Source organism: Ornithorhynchus anatinus, unplaced genomic scaffold, assembly GCF_004115215.2.
Source record: "Ornithorhynchus anatinus isolate Pmale09 unplaced genomic scaffold, mOrnAna1.pri.v4 scaffold_93_arrow_ctg1, whole genome shotgun sequence".
NCBI lineage: Eukaryota > Metazoa > Chordata > Mammalia > Monotremata > Ornithorhynchidae > Ornithorhynchus > Ornithorhynchus anatinus.
Window position 1 is genome coordinate 2,017,691 of NW_024396943.1, and position 20,440 is coordinate 2,038,130.

General features: G+C 46.8%; 1 protein-coding gene across 3 annotated transcripts in view; it reads right to left on the bottom strand.

Annotated features, from left to right (window-relative positions):
• Nucleotides 1–20,440, bottom strand: part of LOC103170269 (telomere repeats-binding bouquet formation protein 1-like) — a 42,184-nt gene that overhangs the window by 20,546 nt on the left and 1,198 nt on the right. Inside the window, exons 1-7 of one of the 3 annotated variants that reach the window (XM_029057328.2) lie at nt 17,923–17,999; nt 11,921–12,005; nt 8,275–8,382; nt 4,637–4,765; nt 3,613–3,744; nt 289–349; nt 73–188 (exon numbers count right to left, since the gene is read on the bottom strand). In XM_029057328.2, coding sequence (XP_028913161.1) covers nt 73–188; nt 289–349; nt 3,613–3,744; nt 4,637–4,765; nt 8,275–8,382; nt 11,921–11,927 — 553 coding nt within the window. In that variant the 5' untranslated portion in view covers nt 11,928–12,005; nt 17,923–17,999. The other 2 variants (XM_029057330.2, XM_029057327.2) reach the window with 2 other exon arrangements.

Sequence of the window (20,440 nt, forward strand, 5' to 3'; positions counted from 1 at the left end):
TCACTTAGTTTCCCATTTTCCTTATGCTCGTATCAAATGCCACAAATACAGTTGGAAATTTAAGATCCTTACCATTTCGAGGACAACTAACAGCGGCGCACAAGGTATTGCACACTGCATACCACAGGTGATGTTTCCTCTTAAAGGTTTCATCTGAGAAATCAATTTCAGATGTTACAATAGTTACTCTGTGAGGAAACAAGCAATTAAAGTGGTCAGAATGTTTTAAAATTCTCAAATGCTTATTATTTACTACCTTAACAGAAGCTTAGTTTGCTATTTGTTTACCTGAATAAGTTTTGCAGAACAGGAAAACAGCCTGATTCTCTCAAAAATATTTGTCCAGTCTCTAAAAATAATCAAAAATTGAAAAGATATCATTTTAGTTCTTTATGTAAGTCTTCAGGGATTCAACGTGCTCTAAGAGTTGTTTGATCTTAGCACTTGTCAGCACTTAGCACATAGTTCACATCGGGGAAGCAGCGTGGCTCAGTGGAAAGAGCCTGGGCTTCCGAGTCAGAGGTCATGGGTTCGACTTATGGCTCTGCCACTTGGCAGCTGTGTGACTGTGGGCAAGTCACTTAACTTCTCTGTGCCTCAGTTACCTCATCTGTAAAATGGGGATTAACTGTGAGCCTCACATGGGACAACCTGATGACCCTGTATCCGCCCCAGCGCTTAGAATAGTGCTCTGCACATAGTAAGCGCTTAACAAATACCAACATTATTAATAATAATAATATTAATAATAATGGCATTTGTTAAACGATTACTATGTGCCAAGCACTGTTCCAATAATAATGATAATTGTAATAATAATCATGGTATTTGTTAAGCACTTACTATGTGCCAAGCACTGTTCTAAGAGCTGGGGTAGATACAAGGTTATAAGGATGTCCCACGTGGGGCTCACACTTTTAATCCCCATTTTACAGATGAGGTAACAGAGGCACAGAGAAGTTAAGTGACTTGCCCAAGGTCACACAGCAGACTACTGGCAGAGCTGGAATTAGAACCCACATCCTCTATCTCCCAAGCCCGTGCTCGTTCCACGAAGCCACACTGCTTCTCATCTTGGCACTTGTGGAAAAAATGAGGACTGCAGATAGATAGTAATTATGATGGTATTTATTAAACGATTACTATGGGCAAAGCACTGTACTAAGCGTTGGGGTAGGTACAAGATCATCAGGTTGGACACAGTCCCTGTCCCACATGGGGTTGACAGTCTAAGTAGGAGGGAAAACGGGTATTTAATCCCCAGTTTACAGATGAAGAAGAAACTGAGGGCCCAAAGAAGTTAAGTGACTTTTCCGAGGTCACGCAACAGACCAGTGTCAGAGCCAGGATTAGAATCTAGGTCCTCTAGCTCCCAGGCCTGTGCTCTTTCCCCCAGGCCATGTTGCATCCCTGAATGACAGTGAATATTGGGCACTCAGTGACAGACACAGATAAAGCAGGAGCAGATCTAATTTTTTAATACACGAAAAAGCTCATTCTGCATATTGTTTCGAAACAAAAGGTACAGATTTTACTGAAAGATTGAAACTGATTTCTGATCTTCTGATCATCTACTTTAGAATTTCAAGTTACTTATAAATTGTATGAGTCCAAGAAAACAACCTAGGCAATGAGCCACCTGAACACCACTCCAAAGCACTTCAATCAATCAATCAGTGGTGTTTCTTAAGTGCTTAAATGTACTCTGCTAAGTGCTTGGGAGAGTACAATACAAGATAGAGTTGCTCCAGCAGGACAGAAGCAGCGTTGTCTAGTGGATAGAGCATGGACCTGGGAGTCAGATGGACCTGGGCTCTAATCCCGGCTCTACCACGTGCCTGCTGTGTGACGTTGGACAAGTCACTTCAGTTCTCTGTGCCTCAGTTACCTCATCTGTAAAATGGGAATTAAGACTGTGAGCCCTGGGTAGGAAAGGGGCTGCAGGGAACCAAATTTTCTTCTATCTACCCTGGGGCTTAGAACAGTGCTTGTCACATTGTAAGCACTTGATAAATACCACAACTATTATTAGTATTATTATAGAGCTTACAATCCACTGGAGGAGACAGACATTAAAAGAAATTACAGATAATCAATTAATCAATGATATTTAATAATGTTGGTATTTGTTAAGCGCTTACTATGTGCAGAGCACTGTTCTAAGTGCTGGGGTAGATACAGGGCAATCAGGTTGTCCCACAAGAGGCTCACAGTTAATCCCCATTTTACAGATGAGGTAACTGAGGCACAGAGAAGTTAAGGGAGTTGCCCACAGTCACACAGCTGACAAGTGGAAGAGGCGGCATTCAAACCCATGACCTGTGACTCCCAAGCCTGGGCTCCTTCCACTGAACCACACTGCTTCTCCTAATTCTCCAATTCTCATATTTATTGACCCCTTACTATGTGTAGAGTACTGGAACAAGCGCTTGGGAAAGAACAATAAAAAAGAGATGCTAGAAATGTTCCCTGCCTTTTAGGAGCTTAAAGTCTGGGGCGGGGGGAAAGACAGACATTAAAAAAATTATGGATATCAATCTTACTTATTGAGCACTGACTGTGCACAGAACACTGTACTAAGGGCTTGGGAGAGTACTATATGACAGAGTTGGTAGATGCATTTCCTGTCTTGATGTGTACATATGTCTAGGAGAAGTCTAGGAGAAGCAGCGTGGCTTAGTGGCAAGAGCACCGGCTTGGGAGTCAGAGGACTTGGGTTCTAATCCCAGCTCCGCCACTTGTCTGCTGTGTGATATCGGGAAAACCACTTCATTTCTCTGTGCACCAGTTACCTCATCTGTAAAATGGGGATGAAGACGGTGAGCCCCATGTGGGACAACCGGATTACCCTGTATCTATCCCAGCATTTAAAACAGTGCTTGGCACAAAGTAAGGGCTTAACACATGTCACAGTTGTTATTATTATTATTAGTCCTCTGGGGCTGAGGGTGGAGTGAATAAAGGGTGCAAATCCAAGTGCAAGGATGATGCAGAAGGGAGAGGAAGTAAGAAAAATGAGGGTGTAGTTAAGGAAGACCTATCTTAGGAGATATGATTTCAGTAAGGCTGTGAAGGTTGGGAGAGTGACCGTCTATCGGATAGAAAGAGGGAGGGAGTTCCAGGCCAGAGGCAGAACATGGGCGAGGGGCCAGAGGTGAGATAGACAAGATCGAGCTACAGTAAGTAGGTTGGTGTTAGAGGAGAAAAGTGAGCGTGCCAGGTTGTAGTAGGAAATTGGTGAGGTAAGATAGGGGGGAGGAAGGTGATTGAGTGCTTTAAAGCCTATGGTAAGGACTTTCTGTTTGATATAGCGCTGGATGGGAGGTTTTGGAGGAGTGGGGAAACCTGCACTGAAAGTTTTTGTAGAAAAATGATCCGGGCAGCAGAGTGAATTATGAATTGGAGTGAGGAGAGACAGGAAGCAAGGAGGTCAGCAAGAAGGTCAGCAAGAAGGCTGATGCCTCAAGGCACGGTGAGATAAATTCAGGATGACTGAAGTAGAGATTTGATAAAAAGGGGCTGAGATCTGCTCTAATACATGGATAGAATAAAATGGAAAACAAAATATTCATGTACTATGGAGCTAATTCTCAATGAAAAATCCTCACTTACCATTCTTTGAAACCAGGGCCAATAGAAGGCAGACAGACATTATCTGCAATTTCATGCTGGAATTCTTATCAACTATGAAAGTCATTATTTCCTTAAAATATTTAGCAGTACAGAGACTTTTCTGACAAACGGCTGAAAGAAGAACAAAAACCACAAGAATGGTGACTAAAAGCACAAAATATTTTTAAAAATACATTCAATAGGTTACAAATTGGCACCTTGGAAAATGGACCTAATCTCGTTTGTGTGGCTCCAATAGAACTGTGGATTGTTACAAGGCCAACTCTACTATAATCCAGAACAAATGAGTCATATCTAACCCATTCCCCTATAACTGGGCAATTCCTTCCACACCAGGAGCACATAAATCTTGCTCAAAACTGGGTCCTTCCACCCTCAAAAAGGAAGTCACCTGGAGAAAATGCCCCCCAACCCACCCTCAAAAAAGATAATCCTACAGAGTGGTAACACAATAAAATAACTTTCTGTGGTAAGCAAACCACACACAAGAGAAAAGAAAAAAAAAGTAATTTTTCAAACTGAGACTCCAAATACTATTCTGGAAAACAATGGGGCACATGACAGCGAGACTGTTTTTCTACATCCCTTCGATAACTTTACACAGACAGGGGACAGTATCAGGAGTTAGCAATGAATTCTAGTTATCCCAGTAATAATGAGGTTAACAGTTCTACAGTGAAAATCATTTTTAATCATCTGGATTTTGAGCAATGTGGAACTGAATTCAGATGAATAACCACAATGCTTTTGAAGCTTAATGATCAGTTTGGTTTGACAGATTAAGGTTTCAAATCAGGTAACTTACACATTAAAGACTGTGCTGTTGACGAGTATTTATTGACTGTCAATAAAACACACAGAGCTCTGATGGGTTCTTTAGTTTAATTTGCTGTTTTGGGGGCAAAAATATGACTTCAAAATGGTGGAAAATAGAGAAAAGAAGAGTAAGAAGGTTCTGCAGGTGTATTAGTGTGCAACTGCGTGATAAAATGATCTATCTTACCATTAATGTCGGCCAGAGATCCTAGGGTATACAGGGCGGCTTCTTTGATCATGCTGGGCACATCTGACTTGACAAGATTATGGAGAGACTTCAAGCCACCCATATATTCAAAGTGAACCCCTGCGCTGACTGCAGCATTTGCAAACAAAATGAAAGATTAAACGAGGTTTCCAAATTATTGGGATGAATCGGGCAATCAATCAAATGATGGCATTCATTGAGCGCCGACTCCATGCTAGGAGTTGTGCAGCTATCAGTGTTCAAGGCACTTATCTACATGGAAAGGTCCCGGGACCATAGACTGCCGAGGTTGAGCCTGACTGGGGAACTGGGGGAAGGGAAGAGGGTAAGAATGGGGGCTAAGGTTTCTCAGTTATGTTGGTTTCTGTGACCAGAAACCAGGGAACGGGGGCGGCTTAGAGTGTGACGTGGTGGATGGGGAAGGGAGGGAGGCACAGTCTCCGCACGGCTATTTGGTGGTGGCAAGGGCAGGGTGGCTGTTGACTAAACCTCCTCTGTAGGCCTATTTCTCTTTAATAATAATAACAATAGAATAATAATAATAATAATAATGGCATTTGTTAAGCGATTACTATGTGCAAAGCACTGTTCTAAGCGCTGGGGATGATACAAGGTGATCAGGGTGTCCCACGTGGGGCTCACAGTCTTCATCCCCATTTTACAGTTGAGGGAACTGAGGCACTGAGAAGTGAAGTGACTTGCCCAAAGTCACACAGCTGACAAGCAGCAGAGCTGGGATTTGAACCCATGATCCCTGACTCCACAGCCTGGGCTCTTTCCACTGAGCCACGCTGCTTCTTTAGCCTGTGCTAGGATGACAGATTAAAATGTGATGGGACATAAGTTTCTTTTAATGCAAAATTGTACACCATCTGGGGTTGAGAGCAGAGGAAAGCGGATCATAGTTAACAACAGTATAGGAGCAAAACCCTTTCATCCTCTGTCCTTCCACTGCTCTCCTGAGAATAGGGGTAGAGTGGCCCAGTAGCACTAGGGAAGAGGGGAGTTTTGTTTCATTTTCTTTTTTTTCATTTGGTTGGTTCTTTTAATGATATTTGTTAACCGCTAACTACGTGGCAGGCACGGTACTCTGGCGCTGGGGCAGATACAAGTTAATTATGTCCAACACAGGGCTCACCCTCTTCAGCCCCAGTTTACAGGTGAGGTGACTGAAGCACAGAGGAGTTAAGCGACTTGCCCAAGGTCACACAGCAGACAAGGGGTGGACCCTGGATTAGAACACAGATCCTTCTGACTCGCAGGCCCACACTCTATCTGCTAGGCCGTGCCAAGACTGGGAAGATCAAACCCAATAGTGGAAGGGTCTGTCATTTCATCGGCACCCCCTACCTATGCCACATCCTATTCCTAGCACATTTCCCTGCTTAGAAGATAGCCCACCTTCACTTTGCCTCCATTATTTCAAGTGAATTCTCCCATTTCCCCAGTACTGTCACCCCTAACTGGGAAGCAGCATGGCCTCGTGGAAACAGCACTGGCCCAGAAGTCGGAGGACCTGACAGAGTTAATGATGACTCTGCCAGCTGCTTGCGGTTCGACTTTGGGCAAATCACTTAACTTCCTCATACCTCAGTTTCCTCACCAGCAAAATGGGGATACAGTACCTCTTCTCCTTCCCGTTTAGACTCTGAGTCCCATGTAGGCCAGGGACTGTGCTCAACCTGCTTATCTTCTAACCACTCCAGGGCCTAGTACAGTGTTTGGCACCGACAGAGTGCTTCAATACCCCAATCATGACTTCTTCCTGCAGTCCAGGCCAGCTTTAGCCTACTCCAGCCACCACTTGCACTCGCTCTCTCTCTCTCTCTCTCTCACTCTCATTCTTAATTCTCTCTTTTACTCTTTCCTATTTCTGTTCTCCCTCACCTCCTCTCCAGAATCTGAGAATTCCATCATCCCTCCCAGTAGGTTCCTCTCACCCTGGCTCCCGGTTCCTCCCCCTGCTGGTGGCAGCAGACCATTTGACCCTACCGGACTACTACTCGGCTCCCCTGCAGATGAAGGTGAGGATGAAGTGTACTACATCCTCGCGGGCAACTCCAAGGAGCACCCAGGAAGCGACAGAGCAATTGGCTGAGCAGGGTGGGGAGCGCTGGAACTGTGCACCAGGCCCGGAGAAGGAAGAGGGGTGGGAGAGGGGCAGCGACAAAGCGTGGCCTAGTGGATAGAGCACGACCCTGGGTGTGAGGAGGGCCTGGGTTCTAATCCTGACTCCGCACTTGTCCTTGTGTGACCTTGGGCAAGTCACTTTCCTTCTATGTGCCTCAGTTACCTCATCCGTAAAATGGGCATTAATAATGTGAACTATTATCATGTGGGAGTGCTTTACACACAGTAAGCGCTCAGTAAATACGACTGAACTGAATGAATGACACTGACCATGTCCAACTTGATTAGCTTGTATCTCTCTCAGAGCTTAGCACAGTGTCAGTTACAAAGTAAGCACTTAAATACCATTCAAAACAAACCAACAAAAACCCCCGAGTTGCTCATGTCTCCCTCCACCTTCATTCATTCATTCAATCGTATTTATTGAGCACTTACTGTGTGCGGAGCACTGTACTAAGCGCTTGGAAAGTACAATTCAGCAATTGAGAGAGACAATCTCTGCTCACACCGGGCTAGACTCCCAGGTGGGACAGGGACTGGGTCAGATCTGATGGTCTTGTACCTATCCCAGCTCTGAGTACAATGCTTGGTACATAATCATATTCCTACTAATTATTATCATTATTACAATAATTGTGGTATTTTTAAATGCTTACTATGTGCCAAGCACTGTTCCAAGCACTAGGGTAGATACAAGATGAACAGGTCAAATACAGGCTCTGTCCCAGATGGGGCTCAAAGCCCAAGTAGGAGGGAGAATGGGTACTGAATCACCATTTTAGAGCTGAGGAAACTGAGGCCACAAAAAAGGCATGCGGCAGAGTGGAGTTAGAACTCAGGTCCTCTGACTCCCAGGCCCAGGTTCTTTCCACTAGGTCAGGAGACCTCTCAAGATAAGTGGTCAAGCACCGTTATTATCATCATCATTATCATCATTATTATTATTATTATCATGATTAGGTCATAATGTCAACCTAACTTTCATTCATTCAATCATATTGATCGAGTGCTTATCATGATTGGGTGAAAGCCTGTGGAGGCCAATTCTCACCTCAAGGACACCCGTTTGACATCCCTACAACCTTAGGTCCTTGCTCTCCTGCAACTATTGACTCTACTGTCACCCCTTCCCATTTAAGAGTAGAACAGATACTCCATTCCTTTGGAATGATAATAATGGTCTTTGCTAAGTGTTCACTCTGTGCCAAACACTGTGGAAGTCTTGGGGTAGACACAAAATCATGAGACTAGGCACAGTACTGCTCCTTCACGGAACTCACAGTCTTCCTTTACCCCAGGTTCTTACAGGAAAAAAAGCCCTCACGTTCCCACCTATTCCATGTCCCAAAACTCTTTTTTGCAGAGGCAAGAAAGTGACCTACTCTACCACCAACTTTGAAAATAAAGAAGTTGACATTTTTGCATCATGAGATCTCACAATGTAAAATAAAGAGAACCCCAGATCAAATTTCAGTGAATCATCTTACTGTTTCCTTGACAAACTGAAATGATTGACAACAAAGAATGCTTTACAACAGGAAAGTTGTCTAGATTCTGCTCAATGCGCTGCAGCAGTATGTCCAGATCGATATCAGCTGTTTCAAAAGACAAACAAACAAACAAAAAAAACACAGTTAAAGAAGGCTGTACCTCCTTTCATCATTGAAAATGAACCTTTTAACATTTGGAGTTATTATTCCTCTTACATAATATCTCCGAGAGAAACAGAAAATACACAGTGTCCTCCTACACTGGGGGACTCCATCTTTTAGGAAAATAACTGCTCCACAAATGGTATTATGAAATTAATATATTCTGTTCCCAAATTAAATAGAAAAACACCGGAAGCAGTCATTAAAATAGCTTTAACTGATCTCTTACATTTATACACAGAAGCACAGAGGGTTTTGAGTGAGATCTTGAGCCAAGCCAACAGGTGAGGGGTTAGGTGTTTGTGTAGGTGGAGGGGAGAATGAGGTCAAGAGGGGACGGAGGATATTGAGGGACTAGAACTGAGAATGGAGGTAAACTCATGCGTTCATTCAGTCGTATTTATGGAGCGCTTACTGTGTGCAGAGCACTGGACTGAGCGCTCGGGAGAGTACAACGATAAAAAGACACCTTCCCTGCCCACAGTGAGCTTACGAGGGTGAGCATGAGGAGAGAGGGTGCAATAGATTAGAAAGGGCAGGTAGTTGGCTTGAGAGGATACGGTGCAAGAAACCATCACCAACAAACTACAATAAAATTTTTTTTAAATGGGGGGCTACCCGGGGATGCAGAGGACTAATAATAATAACAATGATGGCATTTGTTAAGCGCTTACTATGTGCCAAGCAGTGTTCTAAACGCTGGGGAGGAAACAAGGTAATCAGGCTGTCCCACGTGGGGCTCACAGTCTTCATCCCCATTTTACAGATGGGGTAACTGAGGCCCAGAGAAGTTGAGTGACTTGCCCAAAGTCACATGGCTGACAAGTGGCTGAGCGGGGATTTGAACCCATGACCTCTGACTCCCAAGCCCGGGCTCTTTCCACTGAGCCACGCTGCTTCTCTTAATAATAATGCTGGTATTTGTTAAGCGCTTACTATATGCCAACCACGGTTCTAAGACCTGGGGTAGATACAAGGTAATCACATTGTCCCATGTGGGGCTCACAGTCTTCATCCCCGTTTTACAGATGAGGTAACTGAGGCACAGAGAAGTGAAGTGACTTGCCCAAGGTCACACAGCAGATAAGTGGCGGAGCCGGGATTAGAACCCATGACCTCTGACTCCCAAGCCCGGGCTCTTTTCCTAGTCTTCCTTCTGAAAAGATAAGGCTGATCATTTGCCCTAAATTCGAAACAGCACGGATACAATATTGACAACCTAACTTCCCTGTCTGAGAAACTGGTTTCCCTATCATCTTCCTTCAGGGTAGCCCCATTAACACGAAAATCGCTGCCCCTGCTTTGCTCCATTTCCCCAGGGAGACTGTCTCCCGAATGGACACCATTTATTTCCTGCAGAAAGGTAAGTAGCCATCGATGATTATAGATCCTTTATCCTTAGCAACCACTCAGTCCCTCAAGTCTCTCCGTGCACATAGACATATGTCTATTTTTATTTGCATATTCCACTATTTTCTCAGCTATTTAGTCCTGATACAGCTCTACTACTTTCTGCTCCCAGCCCTGCTGTTGGTCCTGTGGAGAGAGCCTGATTCTGGGAATCAGGAGATGTGGGTCTTAGTCCCGGCTCTAACTGCTGGGACCAGGCTAGGCCAACAGTGGGGAGAGTTGCGGAACAAAAACCCCACCATGGGTACTTCACGAGGTGGACAGGCTCAGGAGGAATCCTGGAAAACAGTGGACTAACGTGGGCAGAGAAGACTGCAGTGGCTACTGTGTCCAATACGATTTGCTTCTATCCTCCCCAGCGCTCAGTACAGTGCCTGGCACACAGTAAGCACTAAACATACACCACAAGTATCTTTATTAATATTATTATTATCATTAAGTGCCAGCTGAGGGCTGGCAGGGTGCCGTGGTCAATCTGGCCATCAGTAGGGCCTGAATATAAAAACGTTTGCATTCACTTTGTCACGGGATGCCCCCTTGCCCACCAACTCACTCGTTGCCCTCCATGCTCAACTCCACCACACAGCCTCACAGCCCCAAAGTCGACGTGCCATGCACAGCAGAGACTCAGTAGCCACCAGTGATTGACTGAAGTCAGAAAGAACTTCGCCTTTGCTCAAAAGGAGAATTAACGTATACTTTGATCATGGGGACTCCCATTGCCAACACTGGATGTGTCTTGGTCCTGAGACTTCAGGACAGAGAACGTGCTTGAAGGAACTGATTAGAGGAGTGGAGGGCCACACTATAAGGCTCCCTAAAACTGGGACACCAACACGGGTAGCTTGAAATGTCTCGAGAGGAGATGTGAATCAATCAATCGACTGTACGGATTAAGCTCACAATGAGTGCAAAGAGAAGGGAAAAATGCTAAGAGTAGCTGTTGGGTTGACTGACTGGAAGGTTTGAATTAACCCGAGAAGGCCTCCTGGGGAAGGTGGCGATACAGGAGAGCTTTAAGGATGGGGAGAGCTGTGGTCTGGTGGATTTGGAGGGTGGGGAGTGGGGAGGAGAAGGAAGCTATATGCCAGGGAGCAGTGAGGGGGCAAGGTCGGAGGTGTAAGACCTGAGAGAGAGGGACAGACGGTAAGGTGGTGAGCTTGGGCAGAACTGCAGTCACGGGGAAAGAGAGTCAACATGTAAATTGGAGAGAGCTGGTGAAGAGCTTTGAAGCTAATGGTCAGGACTCGGAGTTTAGTGTGGCAGGAGATGGGTAGTCTTTGGAGGGTTTTTTTCTTTTTTTGACAAGCAGAAAGATGTATGCTGAAGTCAATGTTCAAGAAGATGATCCGGGTAGCAGCCAGGGAAGCAGTGTGGCCTAGAGTAGAGTACAGGCCTGGGCACCGGAGGCCCTGGGTTCTAAGCAGCGTGGCTCAGTGGAAAGAGCATGGGCTTTGGAGTCAGGGCTCATGAGTTTGAATCCCAGCTCTGCCACTTGTCGGCTGTGTGACTGTGGGCAAGTCACTTCACTTCTCTGTGCCTCAGTTCCCTCAACTGTAAAATGGGGATGAAGACTGTGAGCCCCACGTGGGACAACCTGATTCCCCTATGTCTACCCCAGCGCTTAGAACAGTGCTCGGCACATAGTAAGCGCTTAACAAATACCAACATTATTATTATTATTATTAAAACCCAACTCTGCCACTTGCCTGCTGGGTGACCTTGGGAGAGTCACTCAACTTCCCCGTGCTTCACTTGCCTCATCTGTAAAATGGAAATTGCACACCTTGTTTTCCCGCCTACTTAGAATGGAACAGGGGCTGTGTTGGACTTGATTATCTTATCTCTACCCCAGGGCTCAGTACGGGGCTTGGCACATAGGATGTGCTTAAAAAGTACAATTCTCAGTAATTCTTATTTCCATTCTAGCATACTGACAAAATGTGAGAGGCTGGATGGAGGGAGACCTACCTAAGTGCATTAAACAAAAATACGTTCACAAGAAATAGGAAAACTGGTTCACAGAACATGACCAAGGAGATTATACCAGAAGTGAGTCCCTTTTTCTTACCTTGCATTTTTTCCTGCGTATTATTCTTTTATCTACAAGAAAAATGTAGTTTTTCAAATCACTCGAATCAGCTGGCCTCAGAACACTGAAAATACAGTAAAACATGTCAAGAGTGCAAGCAAATTTCATATACGACACTCCTTATCGGGCTATATGGTTTTTCAATCTCGTATATGGGAGATATTTTCCCAGGAACAAAAACCTATGTTCTTTTCACAGGTCTGGTATTCATTCCCCGGACATGCTTTAGATCTCAATTTAATCAAAAAATTTCCCTGTGCCTGATTTTCTCCCATCAAGAAATGGAAGTTGGGAAATTTTCCAACTATCTAGCTAATGGGACTGTTGTTAAAATATGTTGGATTTTAAAATTTAAACCTCTGAACATGGGGACATACATATACATACATACATATATGTGTGTGGGGTGTGTGTGTGTGTGTGTGTGTGTGTGTGTGTATAGGTTTAGGACAGTGAGTCCTCCAATCATTCACCCTTTGTTGAGCACTGTAATAATAATAATAATAATAATATTTGTTAAGCACTTACTATGTGCCAAGCACTGTTCTAAGCACTGGGATAGATGCAAGGTTATCAGGTTGTCCCACGTGGGGCTCACAGTCTTAATCCCCATTTTACAGATGAGGTAACTGAGGCACCGAGAAGTTAAGTGACTTGCCCCAAGTCACACAGCAGACAAGTGGTGGAGCCGGGACTAGAACCCATGTCCTCTGACTTCCAAGCCCGGGCTCGTTCCACTAAGCCACACTGCTTCTCTAGTAAATCCTCTGGAAGTTACAGAGGAAGTACATAAAGCAATCCCAGTCTTTGATGAGCTTCCTAACCCAGAGACAGGAAAACCCAAATCAGTGCTCTACATGTACACATGACAAAGAGAAAAGTATAGACCCAAACCACAGCCTGGTAGATAGGTTCCCAAAAAAAATCTTCTAGCCCTTAAAAAGATCCCACCCACCCACAAAAAGTCCTTGGATTTAATCAATCACTCAATGGTATTCACTGAGTGCAGACTGTGCTACTGACCACTGTACTAGGCACTTGGCAGAGTACAGTAGAGTTGGTACATGCATTCCCTGCCCACAAGGAGCTTTCAATCTAGAAAGGGGGGGGAGACAGTAAAATGAATTTCAGATGGGGGACATGAGAGAGTATGAGGACGTGCATCTAAGTGCTGGGGGGCTAGGGATGGACTAATCTTTCCCCTTCAACACGTGGGCAGCTCTTCTTATTGCTCCACATACTAAAGGCTAAGAAAAGCCCCCACCCTCTCAGGAGAAGCAGCATGGCTTAGTGGAGAGAGCCACGGGCCCGGGAGTCAGAAAGACCTGGGTTCTAATCCCGGCTCCACCAAATGTCTGCTCTGTGACCTAGGGCAAGTCACTTCACTCCTCTGGGCCTGTGACCTCATCGGTAAAATGGATTAAGAGTGTGAGCCCCATGTGGGGCAGAGACTGTGTCCAAACTGATCAACTGTACCTGCCCTAGTGCTTGGAACAGTACTTGGCTCACAGTAAGCGCTTAGCAACTACCATTATTACGATTATCATTATTATGAAGGATTACTATTATTATCTATCTACCAGACCTCAGCCCTCCCCAGCTTCAGAGCCCTCCTAAAATCCCAGCTCCTGGATCAAGTCTTTCCTGATTAACTCCCAACACCCCTCGTTTTTTCAAACCAATGGCCACTAGTTTTTAATGGTATTTCTTAAGCACTTACTATGCGCCAGGCACTGTACTAAGCGCTGGGGTAGATATAAGATAATCAGGTAGGACACACAGTCCATGTCCCACTTGGGGCTCTCAGGCCGAACCCCCACTTTACAGATGAGGTAGATGAGGCACGGAGACTCAGTTCCGTGACGGCCCAAGGTTACAGAGCGGACAAGTGGCAGAGCCGGGATTAGAACCCAGGTCCTCTCACTCCCAGGTCCGTGCTCTTTCCTCTAGGCCACGCTACTTCCCTCTGGGACTTACTGATGTATCTATATCTTTATATCTTTTATATTATTATCAGAGATTATATTTATATCTTCCCTCAGCACCTGGAGGGGTGTGAATATATCTGACTGTACTCTCAATAATGCATTCCGATTCTACTGTTAGTAGGTATTTTCACATCTGCTTCCCCCATTACAACACAAGCTCCTCAGGGTCCGGACACGTGCCTTATTTTTTCTATCGTACTTAAATTGACGCTATTTACTGAGCACTGACTGTGTGCAGAGCTCTGTACTAAGCATTTGGGAGAGTAATAATAATGTTGGTATTTGTTAAGCGCTTACTATGTGCAGGGCACTGTTCTAAGCGCTGGGGGAGATACAAGGTCATCAGGTTGTCCCCCGTGAGGCTCACAGTTAATCCCCATTTTCCAGATGAGGTCACTGAGGCACAGAGAAGTGAAGTGACTTGCCCACAGTCACACAGCTGACAAGTGGCAGAGCCGGAATTCGAACCCATGATCTCTGACTCCCAAGCCCGGGCTCTTTCCACTGAGCCACGCTGCTTCTCGTGGCTCAGTGGAAAGTACAATACGACAGAGTTGGAAGACACATTCCCTGCCCACAAGGAGCTCTAACGAGTGTGCAATGACTACTAACTTACTACTATCTACTACTAAAGCAGGAGATACTTGACCTTCGACACAACTGGTTTCTAAAACTCATGAGCCAAGTATAAATATTTTTCGCTGGAAACAATTTTCTCATGGGAACAATGTTGTGAATTGAGGACAGGTTCCAAGGTCAGCAGCACGGAAGCAGCTCCTCTCCTCTTAAACATCAGAGGGGCATGGGTTCTAATCCCGGTTCTGGCACTTGTCTGCCGTTTGACCTTGGAGAAGTCACTTCACTTCCCTGGGTCTCAGTTACCTCATCTGTAAAATGGGGATTGAGACTGTGAGCCCCATGTCGACAGGGACTCTGTCCCACCCGATCTGCCCATATCTGCCCCATCGTTTAGTTCAGTGCCATAATTGTGCAGTATAGTAAGCGCTATGCGTTAACAAACCATAATTATTATTACCTTGTTTTTAAACATTATGCTTCTTTTCATTCAATCGTACTTAGTGAGTGCTTGCTGTGTGCAAATCACTGTACTAAGTGCTTGGGAGAGTGCGATACAACAATAAACAGACGTGTTCCCTGTCCACCATGAGTTCATAGTTTGCGGGGGGGGGGGGGGGGAGGGGGTCAGACATTGATATACAAAAATAAATTTTAAAATGAATGAATAAATACATTAATTAAAGAGATACATTAGACATAAGTACCATGATGGGGCGGGGCGGGGCGGGGCGGGGAATGAATGAAGGGAGCAAGTCAGGGTGATCTGAAAGGGAGTGGGAGAAGAGGAGAGGAGGGCTCAGGCAGGGGAGGCTTCTTGGAAGAGTTGTGCCTTCAATAAGTCTTTGAAGGGGAGGGTGGGAGCAAGCTTCTTGTACAGCACTTACTATGTGCCAAACACTGTACTAAGCACTGGGGTAGAGCAAGATAATCAGGGCAGACACAGCCCCTGTCTCACAGTCTAACTGGAGGTAGCAGAATGCAATCCCCATTGTACAGGTGAGGGGATTGCGGCACAGAGAGGTTAAGTGTCTTGCCCAAGGTCACACAGCAGGCAGTGGGAAGCAGCGTGGCCTATCGGATAAAGCACGGGCCGGGAAGTCAGAGGACCTGAGTTCTAGTCCCAGGTCCGCACCTCGCCTGCTCTGTGACCTTGCGCAGCTCATTTAATTTCTCTGTGCTTCAGTTTCCTCCACTGTAAAATGAGGATTCAGTGTCTGTTCTCCCTACTACTTGGACAGTGAGCACCATATGGGACAGAAACTGCATGTGGCCTGATTAACTTGTATCTACCCCGGAGCTCGGAACAGCGCTCGATACATAGTAAATACTTAACAAATACCATTTTTAAAAAAAAAAAAAAGTAGTGGCAGAGACAGGATTAGAACCCAGGTCCTCTAACTCCCAGGCCCGTGATATTTACAATAAGCTACTTGGAACTTTGTACTTAATTATAGATGAGTAACATGGCTACAGAAACTACAGACTCTAAGCTCACTGTGGGCAGAGAACATGTCTACCCACTCTGTTATACGGTACTCTCCCAAGAGCTTAGGACAGTGCTCTGCTCTGCACACAGTAAGTGCTCAATAAAATACGATCGACTTATTGACGATGCTGGGTCAGATAGCTCTTTCAGTGATATAATGCTTTGAGGTGCATCTCTTCTAGGCTGTAAACTCATTAAGGGCTGAGAATGCGTCTATTCATTCTGTTGTATTGTACTCTCCGAAGCGCTTGATACAGTGCTCTGCACATAGTAAGCACTCAATAAACCCACTGAATGACAAATATATTTATATTGAAATCTGGTACCAGGCTGATCCGACCACTCGTATCCCATCTTGACTACCGCATCCGCCTCCTCACTGACCTTCCTCTCCCGCCTCTAGCCTCTCCTCTCCCCAGTCCCTACTTCACTCTGCTGCCAGGATCAATTTTCTTAAAAAACAACAACAAAAAACCCAAAACACTGAGTCCACATTTCCAATACACCTCCGACAGTTACCCGTCCACCTCCACCTCAAGCAGAAACTCTTCACGGTTGGCATTAGAGCACTCAATCCGCTCTCTTCCCTCCCACCAAGTCTCACTCCTCTTCCTCTACAACCCAGCCCAAACGCTTCACTCCTCTACCACCAGCCTATTCACCCGTGTCTCCGACTCCTTGGTCTAGCTCCGATCACTGGCTCGCACCCTACCTACCCCTTCCCTGGAGCCCCCTCTGCGCACCTTCAAAGTCCTGCTAGAAGCCTATCTTCCCCAGGATCTCTTCCCTCACGAATCTCTCATCACCCCCATCCTATTTTCTCTCTTTTCCGTGGCACCTATGCTCTTCAATCGTATTTATCGAGTGCTTACGGTGTGTGCACGGCACTGTACTAGGCGCTTGGGAGATTACGGTACAGCAATATAACTGACACATTCCTTCCTCATCAGGAGCTTATAAGTCTCTCACCCCTTCAAGCACTAAGGATTTACCACCACAGACACAGAGCACTTATGAGCATATCTTTACAGTCCTTTGCTTCCCCTACCTGTAATTCACAGGTCTCCCCCACAGTCCTATCCCTCTTGTGGCGTCTATCACTGTCCTCGTCATTTATACTGTTTTTCTGTCTGTACCGTTTCACTTTCCCCTTTGTGCCTGTCACCTTCTCCCCCCTTAGTCCTAGATCTAAGTCCCTTGAGGGCCAGGGCCTGTATCTAATCTTCACCTGTGTTGTTAGTACAGCTCTCTGCATGTAGAAAAGCACTTAAATACCATTACGATGACGATACCACTTGCCACACTCTCCTTTCGATCGACCTTCCTGGATTTTCCTTCCTCATTGACGGCCGCAGTGGGTTCAGTGTCTCACCCGCTGGACTGGGTCAATCTGCCTCAGCGCCCTGAGTCCTGAGGCCTCCCCCCAACCCCGACCTGAGGATGCGACCCCGTGATCGGTCCGGCCAGGCCTTCCCACCGAGGCCTCAGCCGCCCCGCCTCCCTCTGCCGGACCCTCAACCGCCGCCCGCCCCTAATGGCCGCTCAGCTCGGATGACAGTGTCCGTCCGCCCCCCTTCTCCTGTGGAGGACGTCAACTCTGCCCAAAGAGCCTACCCGCAATCCTTGTGGTGGGGGCAAACTCCCGAGTGGCCCTCAAAACCCCGTGGTGGACAAACTCTGCCCAAAGATTTCACCAATTCCTGTGGTGGAGGTAACCTCTGCCCAAGTAGCCCCAAACCCTGGGGAGGCAAACTCTGTCTAAAGCGCCCCTCAACCCCTGTGGCGGGGGCAAACTCCACTCCCACCCAAGACGGACGGCTCCTCGCCCTTCCCTGGCCCCGTGGCCTCACGTCCTCATCGGGGTCCCTCCCCGCTGGCGGCTCCTCCTCGGCCTCGGCCACACCCGCTCGGCCGACCCGTCGCCTCACCTTTCCCGCGCCCCGAGCTTCTCCCTGGGCCCGCCCGACGACGGCACATGTGCGCGACGGCCCCCGCCCCCCCAACCAACTGCCAAAACCTGCGCGCGACGTCCCCCGCCACCCCCCGCCCCCAACTGCCAACGGCCGCTCTCCCCTCCCCACCCCCGACCGCCACGGCCCTCTTCCTTCCATTCCCCCTCCGGCCGCACGGTGGCGCGCCGCCCTAGGAAGCCCCAGCGCTCCCTATCGCCCCCTACCGCCCCGAGCTGCGCCTCCCCAGAGAAAGCCGCGCCCCGGCGCTCTCCGCAGTCCAGCTCCCACACTGTCAATCGATCAGTCAATCAGTGGTGCATATAGAGCGCTTATTTTCTGCAAAGCACTGCAATAAACGCACGTGAGAATAAACAGTGGCCTAAATTGACCGGATCCCTACCCTCCCGAGAAGCAGCGTGTTTTAGCGGAAAGAGCCCGGCCTTGGGAGTCAGACGTCGTGGGTTCTAATCCCGACCCCGCCACTTGTCAGCTGTGGGACTTTGGGCAAGTCACTTCACTTCCCTGTGCCTCAGTTACCTCATCTGTAAAATGGGGAGTAAGCCTGGGCGCCCCATGTAGGACAACCTGATTACCTTGTATCTACCCCAGTGCTTAGAGCAGTGCTTGGCACATAGTAAGTGCTTAACAAATACCAGTATTATTATTGGGGGAGTCATAAGAGTAATAGGAATGATACTGATAATGAATTACAATAATAATCACTGACAATAACAGTTACCCTGGGCTTCCTCTGGGCCAAGCACTTTGGTAGATAGCAGATCCCACATGGGAGTCACGTTCAAAGTGGAAGGGAAACCTGCTATCTAGAAATCATTATTTTCTAAAAATGCCTGGGTCCCCCACTAGACTCTCAGCTCGTCGTGGGCGGGAAACTGGTTTACTAACTCTGTTGCACTCTACTCTCCCAAGTGCTTAGTTCGGGGCTCGACACACGGTATGCGCTCAGTAAACACCATTGATTGATATAATCCCCGGTTAACAGACGAAGAAAATTGTACATAGATCCTAAGGGACACGTCTGCATATTCGTAGATATTCATATATATACACGCACATATTCATCACTTAGAACAGTGCTTGGCACATAGTAGGCACTTAACAAATACCATAATTATTAGATATGTATGATTTTCAGTAATGCATTTTGATCCACTATTAATAGACATTTTGACATCTGCCTAGCTCCATTACAATGCAGGCTCCTTGTGGGCAGGGAACCTGTCTTGTTCTTCCACTGTACTTGCTCAAGCACTTAGTAGGTGCTCAGTAGGTTTAGTTATCACTACTACTTCGACGACGACCCCTAATCACGCTGCCTGCAGTCTTCAGACCAATGACACAATTGGTTCCTGAAAATTGCGCGTTAGTGGTGGAGACGTTGGAAGTAATAATACATTTTCTCATGGAAATAGTTTTGTAAACAGAGGACAGATTCTAAGGTCCCATACCTTATTTTTTACCTGAAACTATTAAGAAGGCCCGACTTCACTCTGCTGCCTCGATCATTTTTCTAAAAATCCTTTCAGTCCATATCGCCCCATTCCTCCAAAACAGCCAATGGTTGCCCGACCTCATCCCCATCAAGCAGCAACTCTTCACCACCGACTCGAAGGCACTCCATCAGCTCTCTTTCCCCAGATCCAGCCTCACTCCTGTCCCCCACCAACCCAGCCGGTGCACTTCACTCCTTCAACGCCCACCGATTCCTTCGGCCTCCATCTCTTCTCTCTCGCCTGCAATCACTGACTCATACCCCGGATGTCCCCCCTCCTCCCTGGCCCCGTTCTTTCAATCAATCAATCAATCAATCAATCAATCAATCACGTGTACTCAGCATTTGCTGTGTGCAGAGCACTGTGCTAAGTGTTTGGGACAGTGCCCTTGTACAGAGTTGGTAGACCCATTCCCTGCCCACCTATCTGGCTGAAGATCCCGAGCCCCATCTTCAATGTCCTGCTAAAATCCCATCTCCCCTGGGAACCGTTCCTTCGCTAACCTCTCATCTCCCCATCTGATTCTCCCTTTTACTGTGTCACCGAGGCACTTGAGACCGCACCCCCTCAAGCGCTTGGGGCCTCTGTCAAACACAAAGAGCACTTAGGTGCATCTCTTTACAATCGGTTGCCTCCACAACCTTTCTCTCCGTCTGATACCGCTTGTTTTGTCTCTCCCCGTCCACGTCTTTCCTGGTTGCTTTTGGGCTTCTACTGTACCATCGCTCGCTTTGTGCCTGTCACCATCTCTCTCCCCTTTTCTCTAGATTTAAGCCCCTTGGGGGATCAGGGCTTGGGTCTAATTTTCACCTGTGCCTTCAGTAGAGTGCTCTGCACAGTGTGTACTTAAATACCATTATGACCACTACTCCTACTACTTACCACAACCTCCTCCCAAACGTGGTATCCGCATAGGCCTTCCTGGATGCTCCTTCAGTGTTGACTGCTGCCCCCCGACCCTGCCCTGAGGATGCGGCCCC